Raw genomic sequence first — 19,874 nt, forward strand, 5'->3', positions numbered from 1 at the left:
GTTTTATTGGCTGTGGTTTTATTTCCTCTGGTTTTATTGGCTGTGGTTTTATTGGCTGTGGTTTTATTGGCTGTGGTTTTATTGGCTGTGCAAAAATGGACTCTTCCTGGATCACCCCTTTAAGGGGCGTTCTACAGATTGAATGGAGGGACCCTTCCTGGATCACCCCTTTAAAGGGGCGTTCTACAGATTGAATGGAGGGACCCTTCCTGGATGGTTTTACCCTTCCTACAGTTTAAATGGAGGACCCTTCCTGGATCACCCCTTTAAAGGGGCGTTCCTGATTGAATGGAAGGGTCCATTTTTGGTTTTACTGTGGTTTTATTATATAAATGGGACTTTCTATTAATAAAGGGGACAATTTGTATTTATGGATACCCATCAGTTCATTAGTCCATTAATTCCTGGTTTTAAGCCAGCATTGGCTGTGGTTTTATTTCTCTGGTTTTATTCCTGGGGTTTTTATTGGCTGTGGTTTTATTGGCTGTGGTTTTATTTCCTCTGGTTTTATTGGCTGTGGTTTTATTTCCTCTGGTTTTATTGGCTGTGGTTTTATTGGCTGTGGGTTTGTGGTTTTTTCCTCTGGTTTTATTGGCTGTGGTTTTATTGGCTCTGGTTTTATTGGCTGTGGTTTTATTGGCTGTGGTTTTATTGGCTGTGGTTTTATTTCCTCTGGTTTTATTGGCTGTGGTTTTATTGGCTGTGGTTTTATTGGCTGTGGTTTTATTGGCTGTGGTTTTATTGGCTGTGGTTTTATTGGCTGTGGTTTTATTGGCTGTGGTTTTATTGGCTGTGGTTTTATTGGCTGTGGTTTTATTGGCTGTGGTTTTTATTGGCTGTGGTTTTATTGGCTGTGGTTTTATTGGCTGTGGTTTTATTTCCTCTGGTTTTATTGGCTGTGGTTTTATTGGCTGTGGTTTTATTGGCTGTGGTTTTATTGGCTGTGGTTTTATTGGCTGTGGTTTTATTTCCTCTGGTTTTATTGGCTGTGGTTTTATTGGCTGTGGTTTTATTGGCTGTGGTTTTATTGGCTGTGGTTTTATTGGCTGTGGTTTTTATTGGCTGTGGTTTTATTGGCTGTGGTTTTATTGGCTGGTTTTATTGGCTGTGGTTTTATTGGTGGTTTTATTGGCTGTGGTTTTATTGGCTGTGGTTTTATTGGCTGTGGTTTTATTGGCTGTGGTTTTATTGGCTGTGGTTTTATTGGCTGTGGTTTTATTGGCTGTGTTTTTATTTCCTCTGGTTTTATTGGCTGTGGTTTTATTGGCTGTGGTTTTATTGGCTGTGGTTTTATTGGCTGTGGTTTTATTGGCTGTGGTTTTATTGGCTGTGGTTTTATTTCCTCTGGTTTTATTGGCTGTGGTTTTATTGGCTGTGGTTTTATTTTGGCTGTGGTTTTATTGGCTGTGGTTTTATTGGCTGTGGTTTTTATTGGCTGTGGTTTTTATTGGCTGTGGTTTTATTGGCTGTGGTTTTATTGGCTCTGGTTTTATTGGCTGTGGTTTTATTTCCTCTGGTTTTATTGGCTGTGGTTTTATTGGCTGTGGTTTTATTGGCTGTGGTTTTATTGGCTGTGGTTTTATTGGCTGTGGTTTTATTGGCTGTGGTTTTATTGGCTGTGGTTTTATTGGCTGTGGTTTTATTGGCTGTGGTTTTATTGGCTGTGGTTTTATTGGCTGTGGTTTTATTGGCTGTGGTTTTATTGGCTGTGGTTTTATTGGCTGTGGTTTTATTGGCTGTGGTTTTATTTCCTCTGGTTTTATTGGCTGTGGTTTTATTGGCTGTGGTTTTATTTCCTCTGGTTTTATTGGCTGTGGTTTTATTGGCTGTGGTTTTATTTTATTGGCTCTGTTTTATTGGCTGTGGTTTTATTGGCTGTGGTTTTATTGGCTGTGGTTTTATTGGCTGTGGTTTTATTGGCTGTGGTTTTATTGGCTGTGGTTTTATTTCCTGTGGTTTTATTGGGTTTTATTGGCTGTGGTTTTATTGGCTGTGGTTTTATTGGCTGTGGTTTTATTGGCTGTGGTTTTTATTGGCTGTGGTTTTATTGGCTGTGGTTTTATTGGCTGTGGTTTTATTGGCTGTGGTTTTATTGGCTGTGGTTTTATTGGCTGTGGTTTTATTGGCTGTGGTTTTATTGGCTGTGGTTTTATTGGCTGTGGTTTTATTTCCTCTGGTTTTATTGGCTGTGGTTTTATTGGCTGTGGTTTTATTGGCTGTGGTTTTATTGGCTGTGGTTTTATTTCCTCTGGTTTTATTGGCTGTGGTTTTATTGGCTGTGGTTTTATTGGCTGTGGTTTTATTGGCTGTGGTTTTATTGGCTGTGGTTTTATTTCCTCTGGTTTTATTGGCTGTGGTTTTATTGGCTGTGGTTTTATTGGCTGTGGTTTTATTGGCTGTGGTTTTATTGGCTGTGGTTTTATTTCCTGTGGTTTTTTTATTGGCTGTGGTTTTATTGGCTGTGGTTTTATTGGCTGTGGTTTTATTGGCTGTGGTTTTATTGGCTGTGGTCTGTGGTTTTATTGGCTGTGGTTTTATTGGCTGTGGTTTTATTGGCTGTGGTTTTATTGGCTGTGGTTTATTGGCTGTGGTTTTATTGGCTGTGGTTTTATTGGCTGTGGTTTTATTTCCTCTGGTTTTATTGGCTGTGGTTTTATTGGCTGTGGTTTTATTGGCTGTGGTTTTATTTCCTCTGGTTTTATTGGCTGTGGTTTTTATTGGCTGTGGTTTTATTGGCTGTGGTTTTATTGGCTGTGGTTTTATTGGCTGTTTTTTATTGGTTTTATTGGCTGTGGTTTTATTTCCTCTGGTTTTATTGGCTGTGGTTTTATTGGCTGTGGTTTTATTGGCTGTGGTTTTATTGGCTGTGGTTTTATTGGCTGTGGTTTTATTGGCTGTGGTTTTATTGGCTGTGGTTTTATTGGCTGTGGTTTTATTGGCTGCTGGTTTTATTGGCTGTGGTTTTATTTCCTCTGGTTTTATTGGCTGTGGTTTTATTGGCTGTGGTTTTATTGGCTGTGGTTTTATTGGCTTTTATTGGCTGTGGTTTTATTGGCTGTGGTTTTATTGGCTGTGGTTTTATTGGCTGTGGTTTTATTGGCTGTGGTTTTATTGGCTGTGGTTTTATTGGCTGTGGTTTTATTGGCTGTGGTTTTATTGGCTCTGGTTTTATTGGCTGTGGTTTTATTGGCTGTGGTTTTATTGGCTGTGGTTTTATTGGCTGTGGTTTTATTGGCTGTGGTTTTTATTGGCTGTGGTTTTATTGGCTGTGGTTTTATTTCCTCTGGTTTTATTGGCTCTGGTTTTATTGGCTGTGGTTTTATTGGCTGTGGTTTTATTGGCTGTGGTTTTATTGGCTGTGGTTTTATTGGCTGTGGTTTTATTGGCTGTGGTTTTATTGGCTGTGGTTTTATTGGCTGTGGTTTTATTGGCTCTGGTTTTATTGGCTCTGGTTTTATTGGCTGTGGTTTTATTGGCTGTGGTTTTATTGGCTGTGGTTTTATTGGCTGTGGTTTTATTTCCTCTGGTTTTATTGGCTCTGGTTTTATTGGCTGTGGTTTTATTGGCTGTGGTTTTATTGGCTGTGGTTTTATTGGCTGTGGTTTTATTGGCTGTGGTTTTATTGGCTGTGGTCTTATTTCCTCTGGTTTTATTGGCTGTGGTTTTATTGGCTGTGGTCTTATTTCCTCTGGTTTTATTGGCTGTGGTCTTATTTCCTCTGGTTTTATTGGCTGTGGTTTTATTGGCTGTGGTTTTATTGGCTGTGGTTTTATTTCCTCTGGTTTTATTGGCTGTGGTTTTATTGGCTGTGGTTTTATTGGCTGTGGTTTTATTGGCTGTGGTTTTATTGGCTGTGGTTTTATTGGCTGTGGTTTTATTGGCTGTGGTTTTATTGGCTGTGGTTTTATTGGCTGTGGTTTTATTGGCTGTGGTTTTATTGGCTGTGGTTTTATTGGCTGTGGTTTTATTGGCTGTGGTTTTATTGGCTGTGGTTTTATTGGCTGTGGTTTTATTGGCTGTGGTTTTATTGGCTGTGGTTTTATTGGCTGTGGTTTTATTGGCTGTGGTTTTATTGGCTGTGGTTTTATTGGCTGTGGTTTTATTTCCTCTGGTTTTATTGGCTGTGGTTTTATTGGCTGTGGTTTTATTGGCTGGCTGTGGTTTTATTGGCTGTGGTTTTATTTCCTCTGGTTTTATTGGCTGTGGTTTTATTGGCTGTGGTTTTATTTGGTTTTATTGGTTTTATTGGCTGTGGTTTTATTGGCTGTGGTTTTATTGGCTGGTTTTTATTTCCTCTGGTTTTATTGGCTGTGGTTTTATTGGCTGTGGTTTTATTGGCTGTGGTTTTATTGGCTGTGGTTTTTTATTGGCTGTGGTTTTATTGGCTGTGGTTTTATTTCCTCTGGTTTTATTGGCTGTGGTTTTATTGGCTGTGGTTTTATTCCTCTGTGGTTTTATTGGCTGTGGTTTTATTGGCTCTGGTTTTATTGGCTGTGGTTTTATTTCCTCTGGTTTTATTGGCTGTGGTTTTATTGGCTGTGTTTTTATTGGCTGTGGTTTTATTGGCTGTGGTTTTATTGGCTGTGGTTTTTATTGGCTGTGGTTTTTATTGGCTGTGGTTTTATTGGCTGTGGTTTTATTGGCTGTGGTTGTTATTGGCTGTGGTTTTATTGGCTGTGTTTTTATTGGCTGTGGTTTTATTGGCTGTGGTTTTATTGGCTGTGGTTTTTATTGGCTGTGGTTTTATTGGCTGTGGTTTTTATTGGCTGTGGTTTTATTGGCTGTGGTTTTTATTGGCTGTGGTTTAGCTGATAATCAGTAAAGCTGATAATAAAATAATACCATTAGTAATACTGGTGACCTAAAGTCGTCTGGATCACTGCTGAAGGTTTTGACAACTGTGATAACATATTGTAAGACCAAAGTCATAGACATTACTACTAATGTGAAAAATGAAGACAAAATATGACTATTGTTCTTCACTTGACCATCTTATTGTTAGAAGACAGTTGTCAACAAAAAAGTTTGTAAAAGCATTTAAACATTCACTACATTGACTGTCTTACTTTGTCGTTCACACAGGAGAGAGACGTGACTGTCGTGGATCCTCTGGGGAGCCTCAACAACATCATGATGCTGACGAGGCTGAGAAGAGTCTCTCCAGATCAGAACACCTCAATAAACACCAGCGGAGATCCACAGGGAAGAAACCTCACCACTGCTCTGACTGTGGGAAGCGTTTCACCACTTCAACAGAACTTAAAATACACCACAGAATCCATACAGGAGAGAAACCTTACAGCTGCACTGACTGTTTGAAGAGATTTTCTCAACTAGGGAACCTGACAAAACACCAGTTGACACACACAGGAGAGAAGCCTTACCAGTGCTCTGACTGTGAGAGGACCTTTTCAACATCACAGCGTTTAAAGCTGCACCAGCGAACGCACACTGGAGAGAAGCCTCACCACTGCTCAGACTGTGGGAAAAGTTTAACCTCCTTAAGTGAACTGATTATACACCAGCGAACACATACAGGAGAGAGGCCATATGGCTGTGATCAATGCGGGAAGCGATTCACTCAGTCATCAAACCTGACTGTACACAAGAGAATACACACTGGAGAGAAGCCTTATCGCTGCTCCAACTGTGGATTGAGCTTTACTACCTCAAGCTATCTGATAACACACCAGAGAACACATACAGGAGAGAAGCCTTATAGCTGTGATCAATGTGGGAAGAGTTTTACTCAGCCAAGTCACCTGATTGTACACCAGAGAATACACACAGGAGAAAAACCTTACCACTGCTCTGACTGTGGGAGGGGTTTTGTTAGATCATCACATTTAAAATCTCACCAGAGAACACACACGGGAGAGAAGCCTCACCACTGCTCTGAATGTGGGAAGAGGTTTGCTTTATTAGACATACTGATAGTGCATCAGAGAACCCACACTGGTGAAAAGCCTTACCACTGCCCGGACTGTGGGAAGAGATGTACGACCTCGAGTAACCTGATATCACACAAGAGAACCCACACCGGAGAGAAACCTTACCACTGCTCTGACTGCGGGACAAGTTGTTCTACCTCAAGCAACCTGGCAGTACACCAGAGAACACACACCGGAGAGAAGCCTTATGGCTGTGATCAGTGTGACAAGAGATACTCTCATTCAAGTTCTCTGATTAAACATCAGAAAATACACTCAGGAGATCCACAGAGTGTGGAATGAGCTCCAACACCAGACCTGGGTAGTAGAACACAGAGTGTAGAATGACCTCCAACACCAGACCTGGGTAGTAGAACACAGAGTGTGGAATGATCTCCAACACCAGACCTGGGTAGTAGAACACAGAGTGTGGAATGATCTTCAACACCAGACCTGGGTAGTAGAACACAGAGTGTGGAATGATCTCCAACACCAGACCTGGGTAGTAGAACACAGAGTGTGGAATGATCTCCAACACCAGACCTGGGTAGTAGAACACAGAGTGTAGAATGATCTCCAACACCAGACCTAGGTAAGAAAGGCCACTCTGTGTTCTATCTTGTAAAAAAACATATTTAGGAAGCTGTGGAAATTAATTTATTAATGTTAATATGAATTAAAACATGTTTATTCTCTTATACACCTTAATACTTCATATTTTCAATTTATATTATGTGAGCTTATAACATAAAAATAATTAAAATTATTTAAATGTTTAAAGTATAGTTTTTTTTTTTTTAGAAAAGTACTAATGTTACTTTACCTAACAAGCAAAATACTTAAATACATGTAATTCTGTTAAATATATGGAATTATGTTAAATATATGGAATTATGTTAAATACATGTAATTATGTCCTTGGAAACATTTAACTGAACTACCGGTGAATATCATTCATTCCTCTGGATGACATCACGGTATCCAGGAGTTTAATATATAAACATTTAACTGAACTACCGGTGAATACCATTCATTCCTCTGGATGACATCACGGTATCCAGGAGTTTAATATATAAACATTTAACTGAACTACCGGTGAATACCATTCATTCCTCTGGATGATGTATCCAGGAGTTTAATATATAAACATTTAACTGAACTACCGGTGAATACCATTCATTCCTCTGGATGACATCACGGTATCCAGGAGTTTAATATATAAACATTTAACTGAACTACCGGTGAATACCATTCATTCCTCTGGATGACATCACGGTACCCAGGAGTTTAATATATAAACATTTAACTGAACTACCGGTGAATACCATTCATTCCTCTGGATGACATCACGGTATCCAGGAGTTTAATATATAAACATTTAACTGAACTACCGGTGAATACCATTCATTCCTCTGGATGACATCACGGTATCCAGGAGTTTAATATATAAACATTTAACTGACTCCAGGAGTTTAATATATAAACATTTAACTGAACCGGTGAATACCATTCATTCCTCTGGATGACATCACGGTATCCAGGAGTTTAATATATAAACATTTAACTGAACTACTGGTGAATACCATTCATTCCTCTCGATGACATCACGGTATCCAGGAGTTTAATATATAAACATTTAACTGAACTACCGGTGAATACCATTCATTCCTCTGGATGACGTATCCAGGAGTTTAATATATAAACATTTAACTGAACTACCGGTGAATACCATTCATTCCTCTGGATGACATCACGGTATCCAGGAGTTTAATATATAAACATTTAACTGAACTACTGGTGAATACCATTCATTCCTCTGGATGACATCACGGTATCCAGGAGTTTAATATATAAAACATTTAACTGAACTACCGGTGAATACCATTCATTCCTCTGGATGACGTATCCAGGAGTTTAATATATAAACTGTTGGTCCTCAGTCTCATGGTACAGCGTAAAGTATTCATCCCCCTTGGTGTTTTTCCTATTTTGTTGCATTACAACCTGGAATTTAAATGGATTTTTATTTGGATTTCATGTAATGGACATACACAAAAATAGTCCAAATTGGTGAAGTGAAATGAAGAAATATTTATTTTTTAAAATTATTATTATAATTTTTTTTTAACTGAGTAGTGGTGTGTGCATATGTATTCACCTCCAATGCTATGAAGCCCCTAAATAAGATCTGGTGCAACCAATTACCTTCAGAAGTCACATAATTAGTTAAATTATACACAGGTAGACTTTATTTAAGTGTAACATGATCTCAATATATATACACCTGTTCTGAAAGGCCCCAGAGTCTAAGCAAGGGGCACCACCAAGCAAGCGACAACATGAAGACAAAGGAGCTCTCCCAACAGGTCAGGGACAAAGTTGTGGAGAAGTACAGATCAGGGTTGGGTTATAAAAAATATCAGAAACTTTGAACATCCCATTATTATTATTATTATTAAAAAATGTAAAGAATATGGAACCACAACAAATCTGCCAAGAGAGGGCCGCCCACCAAAACTCACGGACCAGGCAAGGATGGCATTAATCAGAGAGGCAACAAAGAGACCAAAGATAACCCTGAAGGAGCTGCAAAGCTCCACAGCGGAGATTGGAGTATCTGTCCGTAGGACCACTTTAAGCCGTACAATCCCCAAAGCTGGGCTTTATGGAAGAGTGGCCAGAAAAAAAGCAATTTCTTAAAGAAAAAAGTAAGCAATCATGTTTGGTGTTCGCCAAAGGGCATGTGGGAAACATATGGAAGAAGGTACTCTGGTCAGATGAGACTCAAATTGGGCTTTTTGGCCATCAAGAAAAACACTATGTCTGGCGCAAACCCAACACCTCCCATCACCCCAAGACTACCATCCCCACAGTGAAGCATGGTGGAGGCAGCATCATGCTGTGGGGATGTTTTTCATTGGCAGGGACTGGGAAACTGGTCAGAATTGAAGGAATGATGGATGGCGCTAAATACAGGGAAATTCTTGAGGGGAAACCTGTTTCAGTCTTCCAAAGATTTGAGACTGGACGGAGGTTCACCTTCCAGCAGGACAATGACCCTAGGCATACTGCTAAAGCAACACGTGAGTGGTTTAAGGGGAAACATTTAAATGTATTGGAATGGCCTAGTCAAAGCCCAGACCTCAATCCAATTGAGAATCTGTGGTATTACCTAAAGAAGGTGGCTCTACAAAGTATTGACTTTGGGGGGGGGGTGAATAGTTATGCACGCTCAAGTCTTCAGTTGTTTTGCCTTATTTCTTGTTTGTTTCACAATAAAAAATATTTTGAATCTTCAAAGTGGTAGGCATGTTGTGTTAATCAAGTCATACAATCCCCCCCCCAAAATATATTTTTAATTCCAGGTTGTAAGGCAACAAAATAGGAAAAATGCCAAGGAGGGTCAATACTTTCGCAAGCCCCTGTAGCTTGTATCTTATCTCATGATATCAACTGAATAATGTTGAATGTTTCTATTAATGTTTATTTTGTTTTTCATCAATAAACTGATTGATTTATAGATTCATGATTTTTTTTGGGGGGAAATCAACCTCACGTCTTGTTGGGGGGGGGGGTATATGTAATGGTGTTTTTATCAGGTCTCATTGGTTGACCTTTTCTGTCTCTGTTCACTGGTAAAACACTTTTTTCCAGTTTTAGAGAGCGGGTGGACCTACTAGGTGGACCTACTCGCTGTGAGTCATTGGATAAGAGCATCTGTAGGAAGAGGTTAGATTGAGGCCTATGGGTGGACCTACTCGCTGTGAGTCTCTGGATAAGAGCATCTGTAGGAAGAGGTTAGATTGAGGCCTATGTGGTAAATGGACCTACTCGCTGTGAGTCTCTGGATAAGAGCATCTGCAGGAAGAGGTTAGATTGAGGCCTATGTGGTAAATGGACCTACTCGCTGTGAGTCATTGGATAAGAGCATCTGTAGGAAGAGGTTAGATTGAGGCCTATGGGTGGACCTACTCGCTGTGAGTCATTGGATAAGAGCATCTGTAGGAAGAGGTTAGATTGAGGCCTATGGGTGGACCTACTCGCTGTGAGTCATTGGATAAGAGCATCTGCAGGAAGAGGTTAGATTGAGGCCTATGTGGTAAATGGACCTACTCGCTGTGAGTCATTGGATTAGATTGAGGCCTACGGGTGGACCTACTCGCTGTGAGTCATTGCTCTGGATAAGAGCATCTGTAGGAAGAGGTTAGATTGAGGCCTATGGGTGGACCTACTCGCTGTGAGTCATTGGATAAGAGCATCTGCAGGAAGAGGTTAGATTGAGGACTATGTAGTAAATGGGGGAGATGAGAAACAGGAAGAGAATAGATTGAGGCCTATATGGTAAATGGGGGAGGGGAGATGAGAAACAGGAAGAGGTTAGATTGAGGACTAGATGGTAAATGGGGGAGGGGAGATGAGAAACAGGAAGAGGTTAGATTGAGGACTAGATGGTAAATGGGGGAGGGGAGATGAGAAACAGGAAGAGGTTAGATTGAGGACTAGATGGTAAATGGGGGAGATGAGAAACAGGAAGAGGTTAGATTGAGGACTAGATGGTAAATGGGGGGGGAGATGAGAAACAGGAAGAGGTTAGATTGAGGCCTAGATGGTAAATGGGGAGATGAGAAACAGGAAGAGGTTAGATTGAGGACTAGATGGTAAATGGGGAGATGAGAAACAGGAAGAGGTTAGATTGAGGACTAGATGGTAAATGGGGGAGATGAGAAACAGGAAGAGGTTAGATTGAGGACTAGATGGTAAATGGGGGAGATGAGAAACAGGAAGAGGTTAGATTGAGGACTAGATGGTAAATGGGGGAGATGAGAAACAGGAAGAGGTTAGATTGAGGCCTATGTGGTAAATGGGGGAGATGAGAAACAGGAAGAGGTTAGATTGAGGACTAGGTGGTAAATGGGGGAGATGAGAAACAGGAAGAGGTTAGATGAGGACTAGATGGTAAATGGGGGAGATGAGAAACAGGAAGAGGTTAGATTGAGGACTAGATGGTAAATGGGGGAGATGAGAAACAGGAAGAGGTTAGATTGAGGCCTATGTGGTAAATGGGGGAGATGAGAAACAGGAAGAGGTTAGATTGAGGCCTATGTGGTAAATGGGGGAGATGAGAAACAGGAAGAGGTTAGATTGAGGACTAGATGGTAAATGGGGGAGATGAGAAACAGGAAGAGGTTAGATTGAGGACTAGATGGTAAATGGGGGAGATGAGAAACAGGAAGAGGTTAGATTGAGGCCTATGTGGTAAATGGGGGAGATGAGAAACAGGAAGAGGTTAGATTGAGGACTATATGGTAAATGGGGGAGATGAGAAACAGGAAGAGAATAGATTGAGGCCTATATGGTAAATGGGGGATATGAGAAACAGGAAGAGAATAGATTGAGGCCTATATGGTAAATGGGGGAGATGAGAAACAGGAAGAGAATAGATTGAGGCCTATATGGTAAATGGGGGAGGGGAGATGAGAAACAGGAAGAGGTTAGATTGAGGACTAGATGGTAAATGGGGGAGGGGAGATGAGAAACAGGAAGAGGTTAGATTGAGGACTAGATGGTAAATGGGGAGGGGAGATGAGAAACAGGAAGAGGTTAGATTGAGGACTAGATGGTAAATGGGGAGGGAGATGAGAAACAGGAAGAGGTTAGATTGAGGACTAGATGGTAAATGGGGGGGGAGATGAGAAACAGGAAGAGGTTAGATTGAGGCCTAGATGGTAAATGGGGAGATGAGAAACAGGAAGAGGTTAGATTGAGGACTAGATGGTAAATGGGGAGATGAGAAACAGGAAGAGGTTAGATTGAGGACTAGATGGTAAATGGGGGAGATGAGAAACAGGAAGAGGTTAGATTGAGGACTAGATGGTAAATGGGGGAGATGAGAAACAGGAAGAGGTTAGATTGAGGACTAGATGGTAAATGGGGAGATGAGAAACAGGAAGAGGTTAGATTGAGGCCTATGTGGTAAATGGGGAGATGAGAAACAGGAAGAGGTTAGATTGAGGACTAGGTGGTAAATGGGGAGATGAGAAACAGGAAGAGGTTAGATTGAGGACTAGATGGTAAATGGGGGAGATGAGAAACAGGAAGAGGTTAGATTGAGGACTAGATGGTAAATGGGGGAGATGAGAAACAGGAAGAGGTTAGATTGAGGCCTATGTGGTAAATGGGGGAGATGAGAAACAGGAAGAGGTTAGATTGAGGCCTATGTGGTAAATGGGGGAGATGAGAAACAGGAAGAGGTTAGATTGAGGACTAGATGGTAAATGGGGGAGATGAGAAACAGGAAGAGGTTAGATTGAGGACTAGATGGTAAATGGGGGAGATGAGAAACAGGAAGAGGTTAGATTGAGGCCTATGTGGTAAATGGGGGAGATGAGAAACAGGAAGAGGTTAGATTGAGGACTATATGGTAAATGGGGGAGATGAGAAACAGGAAGAGAATAGATTGAGGCCTATATGGTAAATGGGGGGAGATGAGAAACAGGAAGAGGTTAGATTGAGGACTAGATGGTAAATGGGGAGGGGAGATGAGAAACAGGAAGAGGTTAGATTGAGGACTAGATGGTAAATGGGGGGGGAGATGAGAAACAGGAAGAGGTTAGATTGAGGACTAGATGGTAAATGGGGGAGATGAGAAACAGGAAGAGGTTAGATTGAGGACTAGATGGTAAATGGGGGAGGGGAGATGAGAAACAGGAAGAGGTTAGATTGAGGCCTAGATGGTAAATGGGGGAGATGAGAAACAGGAAGAGGTTAGATTGAGGACTAGATGGTAAATGGGGGAGATGAGAAACAGGAAGAGGTTAGATTGAGGACTAGATGGTAAATGGGGGAGATGAGAAACAGGAAGAGGTTAGATTGAGGACTAGATGGTAAATGGGGGAGATGAGAAACAGGAAGAGGTTAGATTGAGGCCTATGTGGTAAATGGGGGAGATGAGAAACAGGAAGAGGTTAGATTGAGGACTAGGTGGTAAATGGGGGAGATGAGAAACAGGAAGAGGTTAGATTGAGGACTAGATGGTAAATGGGGAGATGAGAAACAGGAAGAGGTTAGATTGAGGACTAGATGGTAAATGGGGGAGATGAGAAACAGGAAGAGGTTAGATTGAGGCCTATGTGGTAAATGGGGGAGATGAGAAACAGGAAGAGGTTAGATTGAGGACTATATGGTAAATGGGGGAGATGAGAAACAGGAAGAGAATAGATTGAGGCCTATATGGTAAATGGGGGAGATGAGAAACAGGAAGAGGTTAGATTGAGGCCTATATGGTAAATGGGGGAGATGAGAAACAGGAAGAGGATAGATTGAGGCCTATATGGTAAATGGGGGAGATGAGAAACAGGAAGAGGTTAGATTGAGGCCTATATGGTAAATGGGGGAGGGGAGATGAGAAACAGGAAGAGGTTAGATTGAGGCCTATGTGGTAAATGGGGGAGATGAGAAACAGGAAGAGAATAGATTGAGGCCTATATGGTAAATGAGGGAGGGGAGATGAGAAACAGGAAGAGGTTAGATTGAGGCCTATATGGTAAATGGGGGAGGGGAGATAAGAAACAGGAAGAGGTTAGATTGAGGCCTATATGGTAAATGGGGGAGGGGAGATGAGAAACAGGAAGAGGTTAGATTGAGGACTAGATGGTAAATGGGGGATATGAGAAACAGGAAGAGAATAGATTGAGGCCTATATGGTAAATGGGGGAGATAGGAAACAGGAAGAGGTTAGATTGAGGCCTATATGGTAAATGGGGGAGGGGAGATGAGAAACAGGAAGAGGTTAGATTGAGGCCTATGTGGTAAATGGGGGAGATGAGAAACAGGAAGAGAATAGATTGAGGCCTATATGGTAAATGAGGGAGGGGAGATGAGAAACAGGAAGAGGTTAGATTGAGGCCTATATGGTAAATGGGGGAGGGGAGATAAGAAACAGGAAGAGGTTAGATTGAGGCCTATATGGTAAATGGGGGAGATGAGAAACAGGAAGAGGTTAGATTGAGGCCTATATGGTAAATGGGGGAGGGGAGATAAGAAACAGGAAGAGGTTAGATTGAGGCCTATATGGTAAATGGGGGAGGGGAGATGAGAAACAGGAAGAGGTTAGATTGAGGCCTATATGGTGAATGGGGGGGGGAGATGAGAAACAGGAAGAGGTTAGATTGAGGACTAGATGGTAAATGGGGAGATGAAAAACAGTAAGAGGTTAGATGGAGGCCTATATGGTAAATGGGGGAGGGGAGATGAGAAACAGGAAGAGGTTAGATTGAGGCCTATATGGTGAATGGGGGAGGGGAGATGAGAAACAGGAAGAGGTTAGATTGAGGACTAGATGGTAAATGGGGGAGATGAAAAACAGTAAGAGGTTAGATGGAGGCCTATATGGTAAATGGGGGAGGGGAGATGAGAAACAGGAAGAGGTTCGATTGAGGACTAGATGGTAAATAGGGGTGGGGAGATGAGAAACAGGAAGAGGTTCGATTGAGGCCTATATGGTAAATGGGGGAGATGAGAAACAGGAAGAGGTTAGATTGAGGACTAGATGGTAAATGGGGGAGGGGAGATGAGAAACAGGAAGAGGTTAGATTGAGGCCTATATGGTAAATGGGGGAGATGAGAAACAGGAAGAGGTTAGATTGAGGACTAGATGGTAAATGGGGGAGGGGAGATGAGAAACAGAAAGAGGTTAGATTGAGGACTAGATGGTAAATGGGGAGGGGAGATGAGAAACAGGAAGAGGTTAGATTGAGGACTATATGGTAAATGGGGGAGGGGAGATGAGAAACAGGAAGAGGTTAGATTGAGGCCTATATGGTAAATGGGGGAGGGAGATGAGAAACAGGAAGAGGTTAGATTGAGGCCTATATGGTAAATGGGGAGATGAGATGAGAAACAGGAAGAGGATTGATTGAGTCCTATATGGTAAATGGGGGGGGGAGATGAGAAACAGGAAGAGGTTAGATTGAGGCCTATATGGTAAATGGGGAGATGAGAAACAGGAAGAGGTTAGATTGAGGCCTATGGTAAATGGGGGAGATGAGAAACAGGAAGAGGTTCGATTGAGGCCGATATGGTAAATGGGGAGATGAGAAACAGGAAGAGGTTCGATTGAGGCCTATATGGTAAATGGGGAGGGAGATGAGAAACAGGAAGAGGTTAGATTGAGGCCTATATGGTAAATGGGGAGGGGAGATGATAAACAGGAAGAGGTTAGATTGAGGCCTATATGGTAAATGGGGGAGGGGAGATGAGGAACAGGAAGAGGTTAGATTGAGGCCTATATGGTAAATGGGGAGGGGAGATGAGAAACAGGAAGAGGTTAGATTGAGGCCTATATGGTAAATGGGGAGGGGAGATGAAAACAGGAAGAGGTTAGATTGAGGCCTATATGGTAAATGGGGAGGGAGATGAGAAACAGGAAGAGGTTAGATTGAGGACTAGATGGTAAATGGAGGAGGGGAGATGAGAAACAGGAAGAGGTTAGATTGAGGCCTATATGGTAAATGGGGAGGGGAGATAAGAAACAGGAAGAGGTTAGATTGAGGCCTATATGGTAAATGGGGAGGGAGATGAGAAACAGGAAGAGGTTAGATTGAGGACTAGATGGTAAATGGGGGGGATATGAGAAACAGGAAGAGAATAGATTGAGGCCTATATGGTAAATGGGGGAGATAGGAAACAGGAAGAGGTTAGATTGAGGCCTATATGGTAAATGGGGAGGGGAGATGAGAAACAGGAAGAGGTTAGATTGAGGGGTAAATGGGGAGATGAGAAACAGGAAGAGAATAGATTGAGGCCTATATGGTAAATGAGGGAGGGGAGATGAGAAACAGGAAGAGGTTAGATTGAGGCCTATATGGTAAATGGGGAGGGAGATAAGAAACAGGAAGAGGTTAGATTGAGGCCTATATGGTAAATGGGGAGATGAGAAACAGGAAGAGGTTAGATTGAGGCCTATATGGTAAATGGGGGAGGGAGATAAGAAACAGGAAGAGGTTAGATTGAGGCCTATATGGTAAATGGGGAGGGGAGATGAGAAACAGGAAGAGGTTAGATTGAGGCCTATATGGTGAATGGGGAGGGGAGATGAGAAACAGGAAGAGGTTAGATTGAGGACTAGATGGTAAATGGGGGAGATGAAAAACAGTAAGAGGTTAGATGGAGGCCTATATGGTAAATGGGGGAGGGAGATGAGAAACAGGAAGAGGTTAGATTGAGGCCTATATGGTGAATGGGGAGGGGAGATGAGAAACAGGAAGAGGTTAGATTGAGGACTAGATGGTAAATGGGGAGATGAAAAACAGGAAGAGGTTAGATGGAGGCCTATATGGTAAATGGGGGAGGGAGATGAGAAACAGGAAGAGGTTCGATTGAGGACTAGATGGTAAATAGGGGTGGGGAGATGAGAAACAGGAAGAGGTTCGATTGAGGCCTATATGGTAAATGGGGAGATGAGAAACAGGAAGAGGTTAGATTGAGGACTAGATGGTAAATGGGGAGGGGAGATGAGAAACAGGAAGAGGTTAGATTGAGGCCTATATGGTAAATGGGGAGATGAGAAACAGGAAGAGGTTAGATTGAGGACTAGATGGTAAATGGGGGGGGAGATGAGAAACAGAAAGAGGTTAGATTGAGGACTAGATGGTAAATGGGGGGGGAGATGAGAAACAGGAAGAGGTTAGATTGAGGACTATATGGTAAATGGGGGAGGGGAGATGAGAAACAGGAAGAGGTTAGATTGAGGCCTATATGGTAAATGGGGGAGGGGAGATGAGAAACAGGAAGAGGTTAGATTGAGGCCTATATGGTAAATGGGGGAGATGAGATGAGAAACAGGAAGAGGATTGATTGAGTCCTATATGGTAAATGGGGGAGGGGAGATGAGAAACAGGAAGAGGTTAGATTGAGGCCTATATGGTAAATGGGGGAGATGAGAAACAGGAAGAGGTTAGATTGAGGCCTATATGGTAAATGGGGGAGATGAGAAACAGGAAGAGGTTCGATTGAGGCCGATATGGTAAATGGGGGAGATGAGAAACAGGAAGAGGTTCGATTGAGGCCTATATGGTAAATGGGGGAGGGGAGATGAGAAACAGGAAGAGGTTAGATTGAGGCCTATATGGTAAATGGGGGAGGGGAGATGATAAACAGGAAGAGGTTAGATTGAGGCCTATATGGTAAATGGGGGAGGGGAGATGAGGAACAGGAAGAGGTTAGATTGAGGCCTATATGGTAAATGGGGGAGGGGAGATGAGAAACAGGAAGAGGTTAGATTGAGGCCTATATGGTAAATGGGGGAGGGGAGATGAAAAACAGGAAGAGGTTAGATTGAGGCCTATATGGTAAATGGGGGAGGGGAGATGAGAAACAGGAAGAGGTTAGATTGAGGACTAGATGGTAAATGGAGGAGGGGAGATGAGAAACAGGAAGAGGTTAGATTGAGGACTAGATGGTAAATGGGGAGGGGAGATGAGAAACAGGAAGAGGTTAGATTGAGGCCTATATGGTAAATGGGGGAGATGAGAAACAGGAAGAGGTTAGATTGAGGCCTATATGGTAAATGGGGGAGGGGAGATGAGAAACAGGAAGAGGTTAGATTGAGGCCTATATGGTAAATGGGGGAGGGGAGATGAGAAACAGGAAGAGAATAGATTGAGGCCTATATGGTAAATGAGGGAGGGGAGATGAGAAACAGGAAGAGGTTAGATTGAGGCCTATATGGTAAATGGGGGGGAGATGAGAAACAGGAAGAGGTTAGATTGAGGCCTATATGGTAAATGGGGGGGGAGATGAGAAACAGAAAGAGGTTAGATTGAGGACTAGATGGTAAATGGGGGAGGGGAGATGAGAAACAGAAAGAGGTTAGATTGAGGACTAGATGGTAAATGGGGGAGGGGAGATGAGAAACAGGAAGAGGTTAGATTGAGGCCTATATGGTAAATGGGGGAGATGAGAAACAGGAAGAGGTTCGATTGAGGACTAGATGGTAAATAGGGGTGGGGAGATGAGAAACAGGAAGAGGTTAGATTGAGGCCTATATGGTAAATGGGGGAGATGAGAAACAGGAAGAGGTTAGATTGAGGCCTATATGGTAAATGGGGGAGGGGAGATGAGAAACAGGAAGAGGTTCGATTGAGGCCTAGATGGTAAATGGGGGAGATGAGAAACAGGAAGAGGTTAGATTGAGGCCTATATGGTAAATGGGGGAGGGGAGATGAGAAACAGGAAGAGGTTCGATTGAGGCCTATATGGTAAATGGGGGAGATGAGAAACAGGAAGAGAATAGATTGAGGCCTATATGGTAAATGGGGGAGGGGAGATGAGAAACAGGAAGAGGATCGATTGAGTCCTATATGGTAAATGGGGGAGATGAGAAACAGGAAGAGGATAGATTGAGGCCTATATGGTAAATGGGGGAGATGAGAAACAGGAAGAGGATAGATTGAGGCCTATATGGTAAATGGGGGAGATGAGAAACAGGAAGAGGTTAGATTGAGGCCTATATGGTAAATGGGGGAGATGAGAAACAGGAAGAGGATAGATTGAGGCCTATATGGTAAATGGGGGAGGGGAGATGGTCAGGGTGGTTGATCAGGGTGGATGGTCAGGGTGGATGGTCAGGGTGGATGGTCAGAGTGGATGGTCAGGGTGGATGGTCAGGGTGGTAGGTCAGGGTGGATGGTCAGGGTGGTTGATCAGGGTGGATGGTCAGGGTGGATGGTCAGAGTGGATGGTCAGAGTGGTCAGGGTGTATCGTCAGGGTGGATGGTCAGGGTGGTTGGTCAGGGTGGATGGTCAGGGTGGTTGGTCAGGGTGGATGGTCAGGGTGGATGGTCAGGGTGGATGGTCAGGGTGGTTGGTCAGGGTGGATGGTCAGGGTGGATGGTCAGGGTGGTTGGTCAGGGTGGATGGTCAGGGTGGTTGGTCAGAGTGGTCAGGGTGGATGGTCAGGGTGGATGGTCAGGGTGGATGGTCAGGGTGGTTGGTCAGGGTGGATGGTCAGGGTCAGGGTGGTTGGTCAGGGTGGATGGTCAGGGTGGTTGATCAGGGTGGTTGGTCAGGGTGGATGGTCAGGGTGGTTGGTCAGGGTGGTTGGTCAGGGTGGATGGTCAGGGATGGTCAGGGTGGATGGTCAGGGTGGTTGGTCAGGGTGGATGGTCAGGGTGGATGGTCAGGGTGGATGGTCAGGGTGGATGGTCAGGGTGGATGGTCAGGGTGGATGGTCAGGGTGGTCAGGGTGGATGGTCAGGGTGGTTGGTCAGGGTGGATGGTCAGGGTGGATGGTCAGAGTGGTCAGGGTGGATGGTCAGGGTGGATGGTCAGGGTGGTTGGTCAGGGTGGATGGTCAGGGTGGATGGTCAGGGTGGATGATCAGGGTGGTTGGTCAGGGTGGATGGTCAGGGTGGATGGTCAGGGTGGATGATCAGGGTGGTTGGTCAGGGTGGATGGTCAGGGTGGATGGTCAGGGTGGATGGTCAGGGTGTTTGTTCAGGGTGGTTGATCAGGGTGGATGGTCAGGGTGGATGGTCAGGGTGGATGGTCAGGGTGGTTGATCAGGGTGGTTGGTCAGGGTGGTTGGTCAGGGTGGGTGGTCAGGGTGGATGGTCAGGGTGTTTGGTCAGAGTGGTCAGGGTGGTTGGTCAGGGTGGATGGTCAGGGTGGATGGTCAGGGTGGTCAGGGTGGATGGTCAGGGTGGTTGGTCAGGGTGGATGGTCAGGGTGGATGGTCAGGGTGGATGATCAGGGTGGTTGGTCAGGGTGGATGGTCAGGGTGTTTGTTCAGGGTGGTTGATCAGGGTGGATGGTCAGGGTGGATGGTCAGGGTGGTTGATCAGGGTGGTTGGTCAGGGTGGTTGGTCAGGGTGGGTGGTCAGGGTGGATGGTCAGGGTGTTTGGTCAGAGTGGTCAGGGTGGTTGGTCAGGGTGGATGGTCAGGGT

General features: G+C 43.5%; 1 protein-coding gene across 1 annotated transcript in view; it reads left to right on the top strand.

Moving 5' to 3' along the window:
• Nucleotides 1–19,874, top strand: part of LOC115121577 (zinc finger protein 420-like) — a 122,524-nt gene that overhangs the window by 69,114 nt on the left and 33,536 nt on the right. The window contains exon 2 of the mRNA XM_065002160.1: nucleotides 5,083–6,224. Coding sequence (XP_064858232.1) covers nucleotides 5,083–6,224 — 1,142 coding nt within the window. The remainder of the gene's footprint in view (nucleotides 1–5,082; nucleotides 6,225–19,874) is intronic.

Source organism: Oncorhynchus nerka, linkage group LG15, assembly GCF_034236695.1.
Source record: "Oncorhynchus nerka isolate Pitt River linkage group LG15, Oner_Uvic_2.0, whole genome shotgun sequence".
Classification (NCBI taxonomy): Eukaryota; Metazoa; Chordata; class Actinopteri; order Salmoniformes; family Salmonidae; genus Oncorhynchus; species Oncorhynchus nerka.